General features: G+C 40.3%; 1 protein-coding gene and 2 long non-coding RNA genes across 6 annotated transcripts in view; 2 read left to right on the forward strand and 1 right to left on the reverse strand.

Moving 5' to 3' along the window:
- LOC126912043 (uncharacterized) overlaps window positions 1–20,420 on the forward strand; it is a 121,579-nt gene that overhangs the window by 71,738 nt on the left and 29,421 nt on the right. The gene's annotated exons all lie outside the window — the stretch shown is intronic.
- Window positions 1–20,420, reverse strand: part of LOC126912053 (uncharacterized) — a 192,262-nt gene that overhangs the window by 70,952 nt on the left and 100,890 nt on the right. The gene's annotated exons all lie outside the window — the stretch shown is intronic.
- LOC118280495 (TBC1 domain family member 4) overlaps window positions 1–20,420 on the forward strand; it is a 70,525-nt gene that overhangs the window by 21,623 nt on the left and 28,482 nt on the right. For 2 of the 3 annotated variants that reach the window (XM_050702095.1, XM_050702097.1), the window contains 4 exons: window positions 15,890–16,074; window positions 17,253–17,355; window positions 18,884–19,024; window positions 19,417–20,061. In XM_050702095.1, coding sequence (XP_050558052.1) covers window positions 15,890–16,074; window positions 17,253–17,355; window positions 18,884–19,024; window positions 19,417–20,061 — 1,074 coding nt within the window. Of the gene's footprint in view, window positions 1–819; window positions 893–15,889; window positions 16,075–17,252; window positions 17,356–18,883; window positions 19,025–19,416; window positions 20,062–20,420 lie in introns of all 3 variants that reach the window. The other variant, XM_050702096.1, reaches the window with a different exon arrangement.

Consider the following 20,420-nt stretch of genomic DNA (forward strand, 5'->3'; position numbering starts at 1 on the left):
TAATTACTACAAAATTGAAACAAATAAGTGACTAGAAATCTTCCACAAAGCTAGTCTAGTAACTATCTAGACTAAACCCATCATCAAATGGCCTCATTGTCATAGGAAATACTAACGCACTGTCCACGCAGCGTCCACGCAACGACAACGCAGCTTCAAATATGTTGCGTAAATCGCAGCTACTAGTACTACTACTACTAGAGTCTATGTTAGAATAAGAGTGCTTTTCCACCAGAGATGTGCTATGCTACGTTGCTGTGGATGCGTTTGGTTTCCACCAATCATATTCATTGGTACACAGAAGCAATCGTCGCCGCCCATGAACACCCGAAACGTCAGAAGTGTTATAAATGCGTTGCCCGTCTTTTGGGGGTTAGGAATATAAGGGTTGTTGGGGAATCAGGAATTAGGAAGATTGGGAAGGGTAATTGGGCCTCCGGTAACCCCACTCACACAACACAACACAATGCAAGCGTTGTTATTTCACGTCGGTTTTCGGTGAGGCCGTGGTATCACTCCGGTCGAGCCGGCCCATTCGTGCTGAAGCATGGCTCTCCCACACTTACACGTATTTTTTTCTTTTTCTTCTCCTCTAATAATATCTTCTGATTTATTTCGTTGCGGGATCCAAGACAGTTATTCATGTCCCTGAGACGCGCCGGACTTCTGTGTTCCGGTGTTTTCATCATTATATTATCTACTGTAGATCCTTGCTTACAGGAGTTGCAGCGGTTAGGAGGTTGTGGTGGGATTGTCCCATGTTTTTGTTTTTGACTTATCTAGAAATATAATATTACAGCATTTTTTTATGTTTAACAGATAAAAAATGCATACAACTCGTCCCGTATTCGGTTCACACTCGGACACGTCAGCTATCAATATAAAGAGTATGGTAAGATGCACGCGAATGTCGACCTTATATGTGCGTTTTAACCCCGCTCTTGTAAAATTATGTCTTGCAGCTTATTTCATTTTTAACGCAGACATTTTATAATGCTAGCACCAGACTTTCGCGCACTTGTTTGTTCACATTGTGTGGCGCGTACATTAAAAGTAAGCGTTCAGAAACCCGCATCGGACGCATCGCACGCAACGGATTTTAGTTTGTCTTGTATACAAACTCATACAACTGCGTCCACTGATCCGCATTGTTTGGACCGCATCATCGGTAATGCCTACTTGCGATGCGTACCGTCATATGGAATGCCGATGCCAAAAATCCAAGTGAATGTGACATCGGCAATCCGATTGCTAATACTCGCGTCTGCCGATACAGTGGACGTACAATGCGTGCGATGCGTACGATGTAGACCTATGGACGCTTACCATTAATGATATTTTGTCCGTACCACACTATGTGAATGCCTGTGAGCAAGTCTGGCTCTGGCATAAAACCAATCTTAATTGTTTCATATTTTCTTATCAATTTTTGACTCTGTTTAATTTAAAATAAAGTTGAAAATTGATTATGAAGCCTGGAATGTATATTGTTTGTGTAGTCATTTAATTTTCACTGTTATGAATATTATTCTTCTCTCCAAAAATATCGTTTCCAATTCCACGAAATTTCAGAATGTTATGCTAAAAGCATCTATATCTTCACTTTACTAATTACATTATTTAATTCGCTAAAATATACATTTCTATCGAACCGTCTACTGAACTTTCATTAATCTTATAACTTTCAATGATTAAGCATGAAGCAATTTTCACCCATATCCTTTTGATATTCAGTATAGCACTTACCAAAGACTATAACAAAATAATATACGATTTCTTTCAGGGTACAAAGCATTTATTTAGACTAATCCTAAATAAGGCACTTTTGAAATGTCTAATTGAATTGTCCGTCAATCTGTCTGTCAAGGAAGCTTATTTTTCTTAAGGGGGAAATTCGCCCAATGCCTTCTTTCGCCGCGGACGAGGCGAGAGGGAGTGTCAGACTCTTACTGACTAAAAACCACCCCGTTCCTACTCTTGCTTTTCGAGCCGGAGCCCCGGTAAACCCGCTAGGTAGTCCGTAGGTCCGGATGCCAGTGCAGGCTAGGTGCTCGTTCCAAAGTGTAGCTTCGAATGGAGAAGAACGAACAAGAAACTCCATTTGTTACTCTTTTAAAATAATAAGCACAAGTTTATTAATTATTATGTTATCGGCTTACTCACGTAACTGTTTGACGAGGAACTCGACTAGTTTCAGCATTCCGCGACACACGACGCGGCGATTGTCACGGAATGCTGCTCATGAATATGAGCCTCTAGCATGGCTTGAAACTAGTCGAGTTCCTCGTCAAACAGTTACGTGAGTAAGCCGATAACATAATAATAAATTTAGTATGTCTCACGAAAGTAATAATGAAGTTTACTATTGTAGAATTATGACTTCATGGTGACGTTATATCGGCAACATAATTATACACATTATTGTTGATATTTTTTTTTTCATTACGCATTAGTAGTTACGTTAGTTTTGATACATGAAGTTTATAAAATTTAAAATGAAACACATTAAGTGTTTACCGTATAAGTCGGTAAAAGAGCAGACGGATCATCTGATGGTAAGCAATGACCTCTGGGTATGGTTACTCGAAACACCAGAAACGTTAAGTGCGTTGCCGGCCTATTGGGGGTTAGGAATTTAAGTGTTTTTGGGGAATCGGGGATTGGAAAGATTAGGAAGGGGGGTACTTGGGCCTCCAGTAACCTCACTTATACAATGAAACACAACCAAGCGTTGTTTCTGTGAGGCCGTGGTATCACTCCGGTCGAGCCGGCCCATTTGTGCCAAAGCATGGCTCTCCATATTCCCATCTACTGAAATTTTCTAGTAATGTTTCTATAGAACACGACTAGGTACCAACAAAATAAAATACTGAATCAGCCCAATATATAATACAATTTAAAAATAAATCAACAACACTACATGAAAGAATGCACATTATACCAAAACTTATGCTAAAAAATATGCTTAGCATATTTCTTAATCCTTTAAAGTTTCTCATCAACAAAAACTCTATCAATATTCAGCTAATAATTAACCAAATCCGGTTTTGTACCATATGATTGTATTAAATAATAATAAGAAATAAACTTATGTGACCTCGCTATTACAAAGTTATGTGTTCGAGTCGCTAATTTATTATCTCTACTAAAAGCGTCAAAAATACGTCGTTCCAAAGTCACATCGAGCAACCTTGAACCTTTTGTGGTGGTTACTAATGAAACTATATGTTTAATTGGTTTCTGATCATTATTACATTTATACTAAAAAATAATTAGTCAATAGATATTATTTTGACTGCCTCATTGGCCGAGTGCGTGCAAGTGCGACTGCCGGGCAACGGGTTCGATTCCCGGGTCAGGCAAGTATAGCTGGGCTGTTTTCAGTTTTTAGAAAATTTCTCAATAGTAGCACGCAGTCTGGTATATGGCAACAGGCTCATCACCTGTTAAAGCAGTAAGAGTCTGAAACTCCTTCTCGCCTCGCGAAAGGCGGGAGAAGCCATTGGAGGATTTCATTTGCCCCCTCAAAAAAACCGTGCAGTTGCACGTAAATATCAATCTACGTTTTGAGATTCATTTGATATGATGATGGGTTATGCTAACCACACAGGAAACACATCGCATGTTTATAATATAAAGTTTTCTCTCATATATAAATATAAATAGATAGACTTAGATATATGTATATTCCGTGGTAGATTATGTTTTTATGTCTTAGGCCGGCAAATGAGCAGACGGATCACCTTGAAAACCAATCGCCCATGGAGATCCACAAAACCGTAGAAGTTACAAATGTAGTGTTGACCTTTTGGAGCGGATTTGGAGATTGGGAATGGCGGTAACCTCATACAGCTAAATTCAACTCAACTCAGGCGTTGTTTCATGCTAGTTTTCTGTTTGGCCGTGGTATAACCCCAATTGGGTCGGTCCATTAAATTTTTTGTTTAATGGAATAAGCCGGTACTTAAACGAGCAGACGGATCACCTGATGGTAAGCAATCGCCGCTGCCAATGGCCACTTGAAACACCAGAGGCGTTACAAGTGCGTTGCCGGCCTTTTGGGGTTAGGAATTTAAGGGTTGTTAGGGAATCGGGGATTGGGAAGGGATATCACACAACGAAACGCAAGCGTTGTTTCACGTCTTTTTTCTGTGAGGTCATACTGAAGCATGCGTATGCCACGTGTAATACTTATAACACTTCTCTTGTTGCATCAGAGGTAAAACAATTAAAGCGTGAGAGATTGCCATATACCGGACACAATTCCAGACTCCACGTTACTTCCAAGAATTCAAAATATCAACAAAACAGTCTTACAAATCCAAAGTCCGCGCTAAATTCAGCAAAATTTTCATACAAAGAGTGAGTGATATCACTCTTTGTCCTTTCCTCGTCCACCGGGGCTGGCAGAGAGCCAGGTTTTAGTTTATTTTCATACCAAATATACATGTTGGTAAATACGTATCGGAGTTACTTCGATTAGTCTAAGAATTATGGCTATTTGAGTGGTATTTATTGATTTATGTGTGGGAGAGCCATGCTTCAGCTTGACCGGAATGATATCACGGCCTCGCAGAAAACCGACGTGAAACAGAGCTTACGTTGTGTTTCGTTGTCTGAGTGAGGTTACCGGAGGCCCAGTTACCCTCCTACCCAATCATCCCAATCCCCGATACCCCAACAACCCTTAAATTCCTAACCCCTAAAAGGTAACGCACTTGTAACGCCTTTGGTGTTTCGGGTATCCATGGGCGGCGGTGGTTACTTACCACCAAGTGATCCATCAGGTGATCAAACTTTTGCCGTATGGTGACAGCAGAATAGAATACGTTTTTCTACCAGCTCTACTCTTCCCGTGGGTATTACAGACCCGACTAAGTGACTACACATTTGACATAGACCCCGTAGTAGCCGGAGCTGCAGACTACCAGAAGGTTTACCAGAACTCCGGCTCGAAAGATAGGAGTAGGAACGGGGAGGTTCTACTTAGGTAAAACACGTAACGGGAGCATTTACTCACCACGGTTGCCACGGTTGGTAATTTCAAACTTATAATTAGTAATTATAAGCCCAGGTTGCCTCACGATTTTCCTTCACCGTTTGTCAGTGCGTGTTTAAATAAACTAAGAAAGTACATACAACGTGTAACAAAATACCCATATACATCAAGAAGCCTTGATGAATACAGGTTGAATAGAATCTCTACACAAAGTTTCAGCTTAAAATACGTTTGAAAAAAATTGTACCAAATACTTGGTATCGCATGGTTCTTGATTTCAAATCGTACAAACATGTCACAACACTACAGGGATCACTCGCTAATATTACGAAACATTTCTTCTCTCAATCTAATCGCCTAGTACCTGTCTACCTAATTTTGAATAGCGCGGCGGTGGGATTTGAATAATTCATAACTTGGTACAATGAAAACATGAGTTAAAAAAACCCTTCCCGTATCGTTTGTTATGTTATCTAGAAACCGTGCAATTGATATGTATATCCCCTTTTTGTAACACGTTATATAACTCGGAAAAAGTCACATTGGCTGTTGGTAGGTTTCGAATCCGCTCCAGTAATATGGCAGAGTAAAATAATTTTGGCGAACATAAAGTGTAAATACCAGACTCAATTATGTAGTAACAAATTTTGAATTCCATACTCCTGAAATATGATCCAACTATGATAACATTTAGTCGATTCTCTGTACCAAATGCACTGGCAAACATACTCATATTACAAGGATTATAATATTGTGCTATATCCCTATAGATACACGGTCTATTTTCGTCTAACACGTGTGAAACACGAGATTAGATTGAAATATAAATAAAAACATGTGTAGGAACAAAGTTCAGGTTACATATACAGGGTGTAACAAAAAAGGGGGTATACATATCAAGTGCACGGTTTCTAGATAACATAACAAACGATATGGGAGGGGTTTCATAAATTCATGTTTTCATGAAACGAAGTTATGAATTTTTCCAATACATAAAATTCCAGAAACCGAACATCAAAATTAGGTAGATACGGGTCCTAGGCGATCAGATTTACAGAAGAAATATTTCATAATTAGCGAGTGACCCCTGTAGTAAGTGTTGTGATACGTTTGTATGATTTGAAATCAAGAACCATGCGACACCAAGTATTTGGTACTAACTTTTTTTAAACGTATTTTAAGCTGAAACTTTGTGTAAAGATTCTATTCAACCTGTATTCATCAGGGCTTCTTGATGTATATGGGTATTTTGTTACACCCTGTATATTATACATACATACATACATATTGTGGTATGCATTGGTGCAACTAGGCTAACTTACTAATTAGCTAAATAAGGAACTGTCTTGTTGATGAAACGCCGAAAGTGACTGCCGAGCAAGGGGTCCCGGGTTTGATTTTCACATTGAGCAAAATACTATTGAGATTTATTCGGTTTAACTAACACGAATGTTATGATTACAATTTTTTGACTCTGGTCCTGTTGTATAGCAATAGGCTTGCCCTTTAACCACCAAGCACTCATAACGAAAAGTAGTGAAAATTTCACTGCACGGTTGGTGCGGTGGCTGGGCAACTGGCTGCCGCGCAACGGGTAGCGCGTTCGATTCCCGCACGAAGCAACTCTTTGTGTGATCCACAAATTGTTGTTTCGGGTCTGGGTGTTATGTGTATGTGAACTTGTATGTTTGTAAACGCACCCCGAAAATCCTAATGTGGGGCAATTTTTTTTTTAAAAAATGTCTACACATCTCTACCTACCCCTTTTCGAGAATAACAGCAAGCATATAGTATTGTTCTAGCGATAGACACGCAAACTATGCAAAACCTAGCATTTAGCCCTAACAATAGACAAGCAGTCACGATTATCTGACAACACAATAACTGCATTAAATCATTTAATAACATAACTGCATACAGGCACGGATTGAACGTAGCGAGCGCCGAACTTCATTGGCGCCCCATTTTTTTTTTGAGGGGGAAAACCTTCCAATGTCTTCTCCCGCCTTGGGCGAGGCGAGAAGAAGTGGTAGACTCTTACGGACTAAAAACCACCAGGTTCCTACTCCTGCTTTTCGAGTCGTAGCCCTAATTTTGTTGGGTGCCGTCATCGCCGTTTGAGCATTAATCACCACGCTTGCTGAATGCGAGTTAGCAATTTCAAACTTATAATTATAAATTATAAGCCCAGATTTCCTCACGATATTTTCCTTTCACCGTTTGTCGGTGGTGTCTAAATAATCTTATAAACTACATACATTTTAACTCGGATAAAGTCACATTGGTGTTTGCCGTTAGTAGCTTTTGAAACTGCACTCTCATGCATGAGAAGCGGGCGTCTTAAATCTCCGGGCCATTACGTCTCGCGGCGCCCTTCTGTTACCTGGCGCCTGTACTTGGCGCCCTAGACAATTGTCTAGCTGGCGCCTGTACCTGGCGCCCTAGTCACTTGTCTAGTTACTATTCTTATGAAAATACGGCTCTGACTGCTTACATACTTCAGTAGCAGGATATGCAGATGTGTATTATTGTCTTTTGTCTTTATTACTAGGTATTTCCTAGTTTCTAGCTGCAAAATAGATCAAACAATTCCTCATTTGGATTACCTACTTTTTTTTGAAGAGGGAATATCATCCAATGACTTTCCCCGAATTGAGCAAGGCGTGAGAGAATGTCAAACTCTTACTGACTAAAAACCTCCCAGTTCCTACTCTTGCTTTTCGAGTCGGAGCCCCGGTAACCTGCTAAGCAGTCCGCAGCTTCGGGTCGGCAACAGCAGTCACTCTACATCCACATCTACAGCCTATAAGTGGCTCCTGCTGGCCAAAGGCCTCTTCTCGCACGGAGAAGGTTTGAGTGTTAATTACCACGCTTGCTCAATGTGGTCCTGTCTTAGGTAAGGCGGGAGAGAGCGTCAGACTTTAACTGGCTAAAAATCACCCCGTTCCTACTCCTGCTTTGAGCTGGAGCCCTCGTGATCCGCAGCTCCGGATTCACTCCACCTAGCTAGAGGACCCCCTACACTACGCTTGCCTAGACGATAGATTTGCAATCACCAGTAAAAAAACTAACCACTGCTTTAAATTTATTTGCTAAACGATCTTCGTACACAAGTGATTTATTAGACGCAGCGTCCAAGCGTTTCATTAAGACAATTTATTTCTATTGTCAATATTGTTTACAGTGCTGTACAAATCATGAAGTGATATCGTGAGACGCAACTGTTTCAAAATATCGATCACGATGTAATTTAGTCTCTCAAATGTATTTTTTTTAACGTTGCCCCACACTAGGATTTTCTCCTGTGTCGTGGGTGCGTTTACAAACATACAAGTTCACATACACATGACACCCAGACCCGAAACAACAAGAGGCGGCTTCATGCTGCTACTGTACTTTCCTCATAATACATCTGTAGTGTAAAAGTAGCCTAATACTTTTGAGCTGCGGACTACCTAGCGGGTTTACCGGGGCTCCGGATCGACAGGCAGGAGTAGGAACGGGGTGGTTTTTAGTCAGTAAGGGTCTGACACTACCTCTCGCCTCGCCCTAGCAAGAGAAGTTATTGGATGATTTTCCCCCCTCAAAAAAAGCCTAATACTTTTACACCAGAGATGTGCTATGCTACATTGCTGTGGATGCGTTTGGCTTCACCAATCACATTCATTGGTACACATAGCTTAGCACTGGTGGAAACGGACTCAGCAAAACTATGTTTTTAAGGGCAATTGTTACTGTAACTGTGCTCAAAGACCAATGTCACATTCTTCAATAAAAGTCTCATTGAGTTGACCAGTTAATGCCGTACGATGTATCACATAAACAAATGTTCAGATTCAAGGTTGGTAAATTAATTGTCTTGTAGGGCTGCCACGAGTTGTTTTGTGTATATTGTCACTTCTACTTGGCTCTGTTGGAGATTTTTAGTATAATAAGGAAGTGTATATAGTATTTTATTGTAACTTTCGTGAGACATACTGAATTAATTATTATGTTATCAGCTTTCTCACGTAATTGTTTGACGAGGAACTCGACTAGTTTCAAGCCATGCTAAAGTAGCGCAACAATCGCCGCGTCATGTGTCGCGGAATGCTGCTCATGAATATGAGCCTCTAGCATGGCTTGAAACTAGTCGAGTTCCTCGTCAAACAATTACGTGAGTAAGCCGATAACATAATAATTAATTGTGTATAGTATGTGGGAGAGCCATGCTTCGGTAAAGGTATTTAATAGAGATAAAATCATCATCATCAACAGCCTAGTGGCCACTAGACTTCTGGGTCACAGGACTTTATACATGAACTCAAGTGTGGAAGAGCCAATGCTTCGGCACGAATGGGCCGGCTCGACCGAAGTGATACCACGGCCTCACAGAAAACCGACGTGAAACAACGCTTGCGTTGTGTGATTGAGGTTACCGGAGGCTCAATTACTCCCTTTCCCAATCCCCGATTCCCCAACAACCCTTAAATTCCTAACCCCCAAAAAGCTAGCAACGCACTTGTAACGCCTCTGTAGTTTCGGTATCCATGGGTGGCTGCAATTGCTTACCATCAGATGTTAAGCAATTGTCAAATTATAAGTTCACGTTTCCTCACGATGTTTTCTTTCACCGTTTGTCAGTGGTGTCTAAATAAACCCTTATGCATGATCGTGCATGATAAGCGGATGTCTTAAACCGGCGGCGGCGATTGCTTACCATCAGGTGATCCGTCTGCTCGTTTACCTATAAAAAAAAGTATAAGTTCCGAGATTGAATACATGGTACAAGTAAACAATATCTCCATTCAGATGACCGTCCCATTCCATCATGAGAGTGAGAGAACAGAGTGTGAGTGGAGGCAAATAACATAAGAAGATCGTAAATCCGTTGGCCCTGTACCTGACCTCCCTCCGGTTGAGTCGGTCTGCCGTTTTTACGGGTTCTGAAAGCAGTGAGGGAACAAAGTGAAAAGCAAGGCATTTATCTATATATTAATACGTGATGAAAAAACTTTGTACCCCTCTTTACGAAAATTGCGCGGACGTAGGAGCATAAAATTGTTGTTGGTACACTTATAGTTTATGTGTAGGAGAAGTAGTCCGGTCAAATTAGACATTCGGTGCTACATAAATTCGCAACAAGCTGAATTTCGGTACAATTGTTCAAAACACGATTATAAACAATAGCTGAAAGTTCCCCATCATTCCCGTGTGTGGAAAAAAATTATTCAAGTTTAAATGTCAAAAAAAATAGTTTTTCGTGATTTTCAGCAAAACGGTAAGTTTTATCAGAAAAATGCCTGAGACTAAGTTGTAGATCATTAAATTATCTATAAAAATATATCAATACTTTTTTCTCACGAGACACCGTTTCGGAGATATCGCAGTGTAAAAAGTTGTAACAGTTGCAATTGTCATAAAATGCACACGTTTCCACGCCACCTATGAGGTGGTGTACTTAGCGCGTTTTTAGGGTTCCGTAGCCAAATGGTAAAAAACGGAACCCTTATAGATTCATCATGTCTGTTCGTCCGTCCGTATGTCACAGCCATTTATTTCCGAAACTGTTGGGCCTACATAGTTGAAACTCTGTAGGTTGATGTATTTCGATAACCGCTATTCGAATTTTGAATAAAAATTCATAAATTTAAAAATTAAAGGGGGCACTCCATACATGGAACTGATTCAAAAAAAATTTTTTTTCAGCTAACATATCCGTTATGGGTATCTATGGATAGGTGTTTAAAAAAGAGATGAAGGTTCCTAAAACCATTTTTCGTCGAGATCCACCGTTTGAAAGTTAGACGCTTCCAAAGTGGAATAATGAGTGTCGGGGGGACACTCATTTTTCCACTTTGGAACAATGAAAAAAAAAGTATTGATATATTTTTTATAGATAATTTAATGATCTACAATTTTAGTCTGAGGTATTTTTCTGATAAAACTTACCGTTTTGCTGAAAATCGCGAAAAACTCATTTTTTTGACATTTGACCTTGAATAAATTTTTTTCCACACACGGGAATGATGGGGAACTTTCAGCTATTGTTTATAATCGTGTTTTGAACAATTGTACCAAAATTCAGCTTGTTGCGAATTAATGTAATTTCACCCTAATTTTTTGGTTTAATTTGACCGGACTAAAGTGCAGAACGCCAATATTTTTCAAAAATAATGCTTATAAAGTACATTAAATCAATAAATAAAACATTACATAGTATCTGATCGTATTTGACAAAACGTCAAAATTGATAGACATTGCGATAATATTCTCACGTCTTATATGAATAGAGTTTGTTTGAGTTTGAGTTAAATAAAAATTATCCTTGAACGTATGTTAAGTGGTATTGTAAATTAAATCGTATATGGTCGAATTTCGACCACTAGGCGACCACTAGTTTCAATTAAACCTAAATTAGACACTTTTGAAACGTCAAATTGAATTGGCCGTCAGTCTGTCTGTCAGTGAAGCTAGGCGCTCGTTCCAAAGCGTAGCACAGGACAAGGAATGCGCCTGTGTTTGCGCACACACTTGTGCACTGTAATATCTCCTGCGCAGCTAAACTAATTGAGGATTGACCGCACCAAAATAAACAGAATATTATTTTGCAAACAAAAATAGCTCTAATTGGTAAACAAATATAAGGTTGAAAACGCAATAGTAACATGATATCGTTTGTCCGGCAAAATATCCGTTTCCTATTTTGTAAAGGGAATACGGGATTGATTGTTTGTTTTTGTTTAATATTTCTGACTCATAGAAAGGTTTAGCTCTGTTTAAGATTCTGCCCAAGTACCTAATCAGTGTGAAATAGAATATTTAGGTATCAGTTAATCTAATCATTAAATCAGTGACCTATTATATTCATTTATTTTTTACACTATTCTGAAAGCACTTTTGATATGGACTGAATAGTTGGCGCGGGGACTGTGAAACTGACTGATAGAAAATACGTGTCTAATATTTTAAAATAAAGTACGAGACGGACATTTAAATAAAAAGAAGAAGAAGTAAGTGGGTCATCTACCCCATTATTTGATGATGAATATATTTTTTTAATAGGTGCTTTTAAATAGCCTATGACTAATGGGCAACTTATTGCGTTATTATTAATAATAACTTTTGTTTAATAATAATAACTGTAAGATCTAATGTATCAACAAAAAGCACACTAATAAATACTTTGACTTTGATTTTGACTCTGCAGCGGTTGATCACTCGACTTACAGGGCAGCCAATCAAAAATAGAGTTTTAAAAAATGACACTAGTTAGTCAGCCACTTATCCGGAGCTGCAGACTACCTAGCGGGTTTACCGGGGCTCCGGCTCAAAAGGCAGGAGTAGGAACGGGGTGGTCTTTAGTCAGTATTAGCGACACGCCTCAGCTTCGCATGAGTAGAATGGTGATATATTATACACTAGCTACTTCCGCGCGGTTTCACCCGCTCTGCTCGGCTCCTATTGGTCATAGCGTGATGTTTTATAGCCTATATAGCCTTCCTCGATAAATGCACTATTCAACACAAAAATAATTACTCAAATCGGACCAGTAGTTCTGGAGATTAGCGCGTTCAAACAAACAAACAAACAAACTCTTCAGCTTTATAATATTATAGTATTCAACACAAAAAGAATTACTCAAATCGGACCAGTAGTTCTGGAGATTAGCGCGTTTAAACAAACAAACAAATAAACTCTTCAGCTTTATAATATTATATATAGTATATATAGTATAGATAAACTATCCTCTTAAATCACTTTATCTATTAAAAAAAAGCATCAAAATCCGTTGCGTAGTTTTAAAGATTTAAGCATACAAAGGGAAATAGGGACAGAGAAAGCGACTTTGTTTTATACTGGGTAGTGCAGAGTCTGACACTCCCTCTCGCCTCGTCCAAGGCAAAAGAAATCATTAGTCGATCTTCCCCATAGAAAAAATTGACTTTGTTTCATACTATTTAGTGAAGAGTCTGACACTGGATCTCGCCTCGTCCAAGGTGGTAGAAGCCATTGAATGATTTTCCTCGTTACAAAAGTTAGTCAGCCCTGCCTTCATAACCATTAGATTTCATCAACAAACGTGTTAAGGAAGTAACTGTGTTTGTTTATATTACTATCTATGTGCGTGTAAGGGTCCGTTCACACAGACCGGCTCGGAGAGTATCGGTGCGCATTTTTCTTTTCACACAGACTCGTATACGCTTGGAGTCTTTTCACATTCCCCCGAATACTGAAAGGCTACTTAATTTTAAGTACTTAAATATTGTGCTATCTCTGTCATTTTATAAAGAATTTATAGAGACAGAACTATTTTTGAGAGCGACTTAAAATTTACTAGCGTTTTAGTATTTGAACAATAGACGCTACCAGCCTGGTAGTTTATTATTTCACACCAAGTGCCTTTAAGCATTTTCAATGAAAAAAAAGTGCACATAAAAAAAATAAACCTTAATACAAATACTTAAAGCTCAGTTTTCAACGTGATAAAATGTTGCTCTCCTCTCCGCGCCCGTCTGTGTGAACGGAACCTAACCAATTGAAGCCTTGACCCTAGCCCATGGATATAAACACATAAACATACATACATACGTGCATTTAGACACGTGAACTTGATTTGTTTGTTTACCAGTTTCTACCAGTTTCTACATACATACATACATACATACATATCGTCACGCCTTTAATCCCCGAAGGGGTAGGCAGAGGTGCAAATTATGGCACGTAATGCCACTATGTACACCCACTTTTTCACAATTTATGTTGTAAGTCCCATGTAATAGGTGGTGAGCCTATTGCCATATACCGGGCTCAATTCCAGACTCCGTGCTACCACTGAGAAATTTTCGAAAAACCGAAAAAAGCCCAGTAATACTTCGCCCGACCCGGGAATCGAACCCGAGACCCCTTGCCCGGCAGTCGCACTTGCAACCACTCGGCCAACGAGGCAGTTTACCAGTTTCTCTGAGAGACTATTTATGTTAATCAACTTCAAAATAAAAGGTTCTCAAATTCTTAATTCGAGGCTGTTTGTGTTTTATGTTTTATCTTCAGTTTAAAGTATTTTTTTTTATAATTATAATAAGTATGTGTTTTCATTCTGAAATCCTCTTCCCCATCATCCCAATCCGCCTAAGGGTTGTAGGGGCCCTTAAATATTTTAGCCCCAAAGGTAACATGTATTATAAATATTGATTAGATTTATTATAAAAAAGAAAATAATATATGACAAGGGCACGGACCAAGATTCCACGGAGAACTAATATAAACAGAAAAAAATCCCAAAAGGCCGGCATCGCACTTGCAACGCCTCTGATGTTTCGTGTATCCATGGGCGGCGGCGATTGCTTACCATCAGGTGATCCGTCAGCTCGTCAGCAGAAAAAAATACACCCCGTTCCCACTCCTGCTTCGACCTGGAGCCCCGGTTACCCGATAGATTTCGCGTCTCTGATCTATCCACCTTGTATAGGATTAGCCAATACTAATCTTAGATTAATACAGTAAACAGTGTATTTACGGCTCAAACTCCGTGCCAAAATTATGAAGCTTAATTGGACATAATCGTTTAATTGATAGTAATCATGTAATGGTTGACTATGGACGTAGACACGGGTGCAAATCCAGTTACAAAAAACCAGTTTATCATAGACCCGCTTTGAATGATCTTTCCTCACGTCCAACGGTCAGTTTATACTGGTTTTTGTAACTTGATGTGCCTTTATGTAGTGGGTAATTATGATTATAATGATGATAAAAATTCAAGGTTACTTTTGTAAACAAATGTGATGGATATATACATGTCAGAGGATCGTCTAGGTGATATGTTGGTGGTAGTAAAACAATAGATTGTTCGCATGAAAATTATTGTTTATTTTCGTACATTGATCGCTATTTAACTCGTTCACCATTTTTTTAGCGTTACCCTACACTAGTATTTTCTCCTGTGTCGTGGGTGCGTTTACAAACATACAAGTTCACATACACATTACACCTAGACCCAAAACAACAATAATTTATGGCTCACATAAAAAAAATGTGCTCACATAAAAGTGATTTTGATTGACTGCACGGTTGGCGCGGTGGCTGAGCAACTGGCTGCCGTGCAACGGGTAGCGGGTTCGATTCCCGCACGGAGCAACTCTTTGTGTGATCCACAAGTTGTTGTTTCGGGTCTGGGTGTCATGTGTATGTGAACTTGTATGTTTGTAAACGCACCCACGACACAGGAGAAAATCGTAATGTGGGGCAATGTTTTTTAAAATAAAAAATAAAAAAAAAAAATTCGCGTAGCCCGACTGCCCGGGCACAGCATCAACCGTACATTCACTTAGCTAAACTTTTGAAACAGCAAAATCGAATTGTCTGTCTATCAGAGAAGCTAGGTCCAGGAAACGACGTCATCTCTCTAAAGATTTTTAAAACTGACATGGTCACTAACACTAACAATAGAATGGATTATCATGGATCAACTGACAGTTCATCCGTGATCATGGCGCTTGCAACAGTGCCGAAATATCGGAAACTCATAGACATAAATAAACATAATAAATATCCCGTCTTAAGTTCTAATGTTAGTTCTCTCTTAACCTCTTGTATGCCGTATATAAGACAACAATAGAAAATACATTGTGTCTCGCGTGGATCCACGTTCCAAACATAGGAAGGGTTAAGTTTAAAAAGACAACCCTAAAGAAATTACCTTCCAACCTCCACTAAACCGGAGCTGCGGACTACCTAGCGGGTTTACCGGGGCTCCGGCTCGAAAAGCAGGAGAAGGAACGGGGTGGTTTTTAGTCAATAAGAGTCTGATACTCCCACTCGCCTCGCCCAAGGCGAGAAAAGTCATTGGATGATATTCCACCCTCAAAAAAAAAAAACCTCCACTAAACCACCTTCTCTTCATTCCAGGTGGCAGAACTCTTCACACAAATGCGGGAGCCATCTCCAGGTACGGCCAGCCCTAGAGGCTCCAACACCTCCCTCTCCAATGGCGCGGTCACCAAGAACATCGGCTTCCAACAGCAGAACAGCTCTGAACACCTACCATGGAGCAGCCCTGCTATTTCTTTGCCAGGAAACTGTAATTCCAACTTGTGAGTATACGTTTTTATTGGGTTACGTTTTTTTTTTTTATGGGACATGCCGGTAATCGAGCAGACGTATTATCTGATGGTAAGCAATCGCCGCCGCCCATGGACACTTGAAACACCAGAGGCTTTACAAGTGCGTTACCGGCTTTTTGGGAGTTAGGAATTTAAGGGTTGTTGTTCGGGAATGGGGATGGGGAAGATTGGGAAGGGGGAATTGGGCCTCCGGTAACCTCACTCACACAACGAAACACAACGCAAGCGTTGTTTCACGTCGGTTTTCTGTGAGGCCGTGGTATTACTCCGGTCGAGCCGGCCCATTCGTGCCGAAGCATGGCTCTCCCACACTTGTATGGCTCTCCCACACTTACTTTCATTACCATTTGTTTTACTAAGGACTAAGAGGGAGGCCTTTGTTCACCAATGGACGTCTCTCGGCTGATGATGATGATGATGATGATTATTTGTTTTACTGACTGCCCCGTTGGTCGTGTTATCACAAGTGTGACTGCCACACAAGGGGTCTCGGGTTTGATTGCTGGGTCGGGCACAATACTACTGGACTTCATTCGGTTTTTCGAAAATTCCTCAGTATTAGCACAGAGTCTGGAATTGTGCCTAGTATATGGCAATATGCTCACCCCCTATTATGTATATCGACACTCCTAGATAGCAAAACTCTAGCATAACATTTACGGTGCTTTTCCACCAGATATGTGCTATGTAGCTATACTTCCAAGATGTAAAAGCTAACCTGTGAAACTATGTCACCATTTCCACTGATACTAAGCTATGTAGCTGTGCGAGGAAGATGCGCAGATCGATTATGCAATGTATCGATAGTAGGGAAGCCATCCATAGCACGCATCTTTCCATATAAAAAAAGCATACTTAGCTGAGTCTGTTTCCACCAGTGCTAAGTTATGTAAACCAATAAATATGATTGGTGGAAGCCAACCGCATCCACAGCAACGTAGAATAGCACATCTCTGGTAGAAAACCATGTAGATGCTTAACAGTGTCCTAAAAAAAGAATCATGCAAATCGGTCAATAAACCTCGGCGTAATCGGTGTACATACATAGAAAAAAACATACCGACCGAATTGAGAACCTCCACCTTTTTGAGAAGTCGGTTAAAAAACAACATAAAAAAAAAACATTAAACGATATTTTTTATTTACAGGACAAGTGAAAATCAGAACCCAATGGGTCGTACGCTCAGCAATGCGTCCGCGCTCACCTCGCTGTGTGCTGACCTGTCGGCTTCCGATTCACACTTCTTTGAGGTAAGCCATTCATTCATAACACCAGGGGCCTTAGTCTGCTATTACAATTGTGTCAGAATGGTCGATCACTGAACAGTGCAAGAGAGACGGAGCTATACAACCTACATAGTTCCGTCCCTCTTGCACTGATCAGTGATCGACCATTCTGACACAATTGTAATAGCAGACTAAGGCCCCAGGATATGACAGCAGGGTAGAATACATTTGCAAAGTAAAAGTCAAAGCATTTATTTCAATTAATCCTAAATAAGGCACTTTTGAAACGTCAAATTGAATTGTCCGTCAGTCTGTCTGTCAGTGAAGCTAGGCGCTCGTTCCAAAGTGTTGCTTCGAATGGAGAAGAACGAGCAAGAAACTCCACTTTGCTGCGGACTACCTAGCGGGTTACCGAGGCTCCGGCTCGAAAAGCAGGAGTAGGAACGGGGTGGTTTTTAGTCAGTTAGAGTCTGACACTCCCTCTCGCTTCGCCCAAGCCGAGCAAAAATATTGTGGTGCATCCACACATACCGCCGGCTTATGCCGCCGGGTTTCAGACCGCCTTGCCGCTGAATGCAGGCCGCCGGCTAATATAAGAATATTTTCGCTGGTAACCAAAAGCCGCGCATGCCGCAGGTAAAAGATGCAAATGCCGGCGGCTCATGCCGCCAGCCGTGCCGCCAGGCATGTGTGGATGCGCCATTGGATGATTTTCTCCTCTCAAGAAGGGTAGAATACATTACAATACATACATGCAAATTTTGCAACCACGATGGCTCTTCGCGCTGATGTCGGAAGAGCCTGCTATGAGACAACACATTGAACAAAATCTTTTCAAAAGTAATTTTGAGCTGGTCTGCCAAGCGTGCAAATTATTTATTTATTTAGTCTTCATCACAAAAAAAAAAAACAGTGAATGGCGGACTTAATGCCTTAAGGCATTCTCTAACAGTCAACCATAGGGTAGTGCAGAGAAATGAAGCAGATCGATGCGAAGCCAAAACACACGAAAGAATTATATAAGAATACAATATACAATACATATACAATTATCTCGTGCGCCGTGTTCCATGCGTGCCGTAAAGAGCCATCAGACCACCACAGATGGTGTGGGATTAGGGATGATGCCGACCCGGAGCTCCGGACTACTTATCGGGTTACCGAAGCTTCGGCTCGATAAGCAGGAGTAGGAACGGGGTGGTTTTTAGTCAAAGCCTGACTCTCCCTCTCGCCTCGTCCAAGGCGGGAGAAGTCATTGGATCATTTCCCCCACAAAAAGGCGTGTAGATATTAGAAAAACTCCTCAATTAAATAGCAGGCTCACATTTCGACAGTGAAATTTCACGAGATGATGATCTTTGATTTTTATAATCGTCTCATACATACATAACCCGCCCGTATCCCATAGAATCTTAGAATATAGAATCTTACACATCTCTTTCGTTTCATTAACAGTCATTAGTATTTTCATGCCGGTCACCGCCTCAACATTAAATATTATAGAAGACAATTAAAAATGACCCCTATCTCAATCCCTTACCTTGCATTTCAGGTTGCATACATCGGAAAGGTGAGGATATCGCAGCGGAAGGTCCCAGAATCCTTAATCGACGATGCCCTCATCAAGTTTGCTCAGCATGAAGCGGAAAAAGCGATGAAGCAGCGCCGACATAGCTTACTATCTTCTACTGGGGTATGTAACGTCACGCTTTTTATCCCCGACGTGGTAGGCAGAGGTGCACATTACGGCTCGTTATGCTGATGTACAATGTACACCCACTTTTCATCATTTGTGTTATAAGTCTCATATAATAGTGGGTGAACCTATTGCCATCCGTGTTACTACCGAAAAAAGCCCTGTAATCCTTTGCCCGATGTGGAAATCGAACCCGAGACCGCTTGTCTGTCAGTCGCACTTGCGATCATACGACCAACGAGGCAGTCCTTCGATTAAAAAACAAAATATATCTTTAAAGAACTTCAACTACTTTAGTCTTACAATACGTATAACTGACTAAACTACTTTTCAGAGTTAAAAGAAAAACTAAAAATATTATTAATAGAACCAAATTTTTTCTCTTTCAGACCTCAATATACAGTAGCAACGATTCAAAAGAAAACTTAGAACAAGATGATAATTCACCACCAAAGGACATATTTAAAAACCATAGAAAAATCCTAATACCAAGCACAACTCCCTTAGAACCTGACAAGGCTTGGGCGAGTGCAGAAACTTTAAACGCTAAACCAGACCCAAAGAAAATTGATGAAGAATTCGATATGTTCACTAAAGAACGAATAGAAAATAACACTAGAAAACCAACCACACCTTTAGAACCGAACGTCTTAGTCCTAAACGTACCAAAAAATAATTTAGACACAGTCAAAGAAGAGGACAAATCGGATATTTTCTCCGTAATATCCGAAACAGCGTCTTCTATAACGCAGTTTTGCGAAAAATCCAAATTGGAGGACTCGAAAATGGACGCGAAAAGTCCAGATTCGGTTGGGACTAAGCCAGATTTTAGCCAGAAGGGAGATTTAAGAGAAGATAGTCCTGCGCCAATGAATTTTAAAGAAATTAGCAGGAAGCCCGTTACAATTGAAAGAAAGACGTTGAATGAAAATAAGCCGTTTTTGAGAGATAGGTCTGCTTCTATTGGGACGATCAATCAGAAGACGCCTATAACTCAATTGATTGGAGAACAGAATAGGACTATGCTGTTTCAGGTAAGTTTTTTTTAATTTATGTTCATTTCGTATTTTAGCGTCAACTGGGACTGGTCAGCTTCAGACTGTATTATTTTATTACCTTTAAGGTCTTTTTCGATCTCTTTGACTGTTTTTTTTTTTTATTATACATATCGTCACGCGCTTTATCCCCGAAGGGGTAGGCAGAGGTGCACATTACGGCACGTAATGCCGCTATACAATGTACACCCACTTTTCATCATTTGTGTTGTAAGTCCCATGTAATAGGGGGTGAGCCTATTGCCATATACTGGACACAATTCCAGACTCCATGCTTCTATTAATTTTTTTTTTTTGGATAAAAGCCTCGTAATACTTTACCCGACCCGGGAATGGAA

This window comes from Spodoptera frugiperda, chromosome 21, assembly GCF_023101765.2.
Source record: "Spodoptera frugiperda isolate SF20-4 chromosome 21, AGI-APGP_CSIRO_Sfru_2.0, whole genome shotgun sequence".
NCBI lineage: Eukaryota > Metazoa > Arthropoda > Insecta > Lepidoptera > Noctuidae > Spodoptera > Spodoptera frugiperda.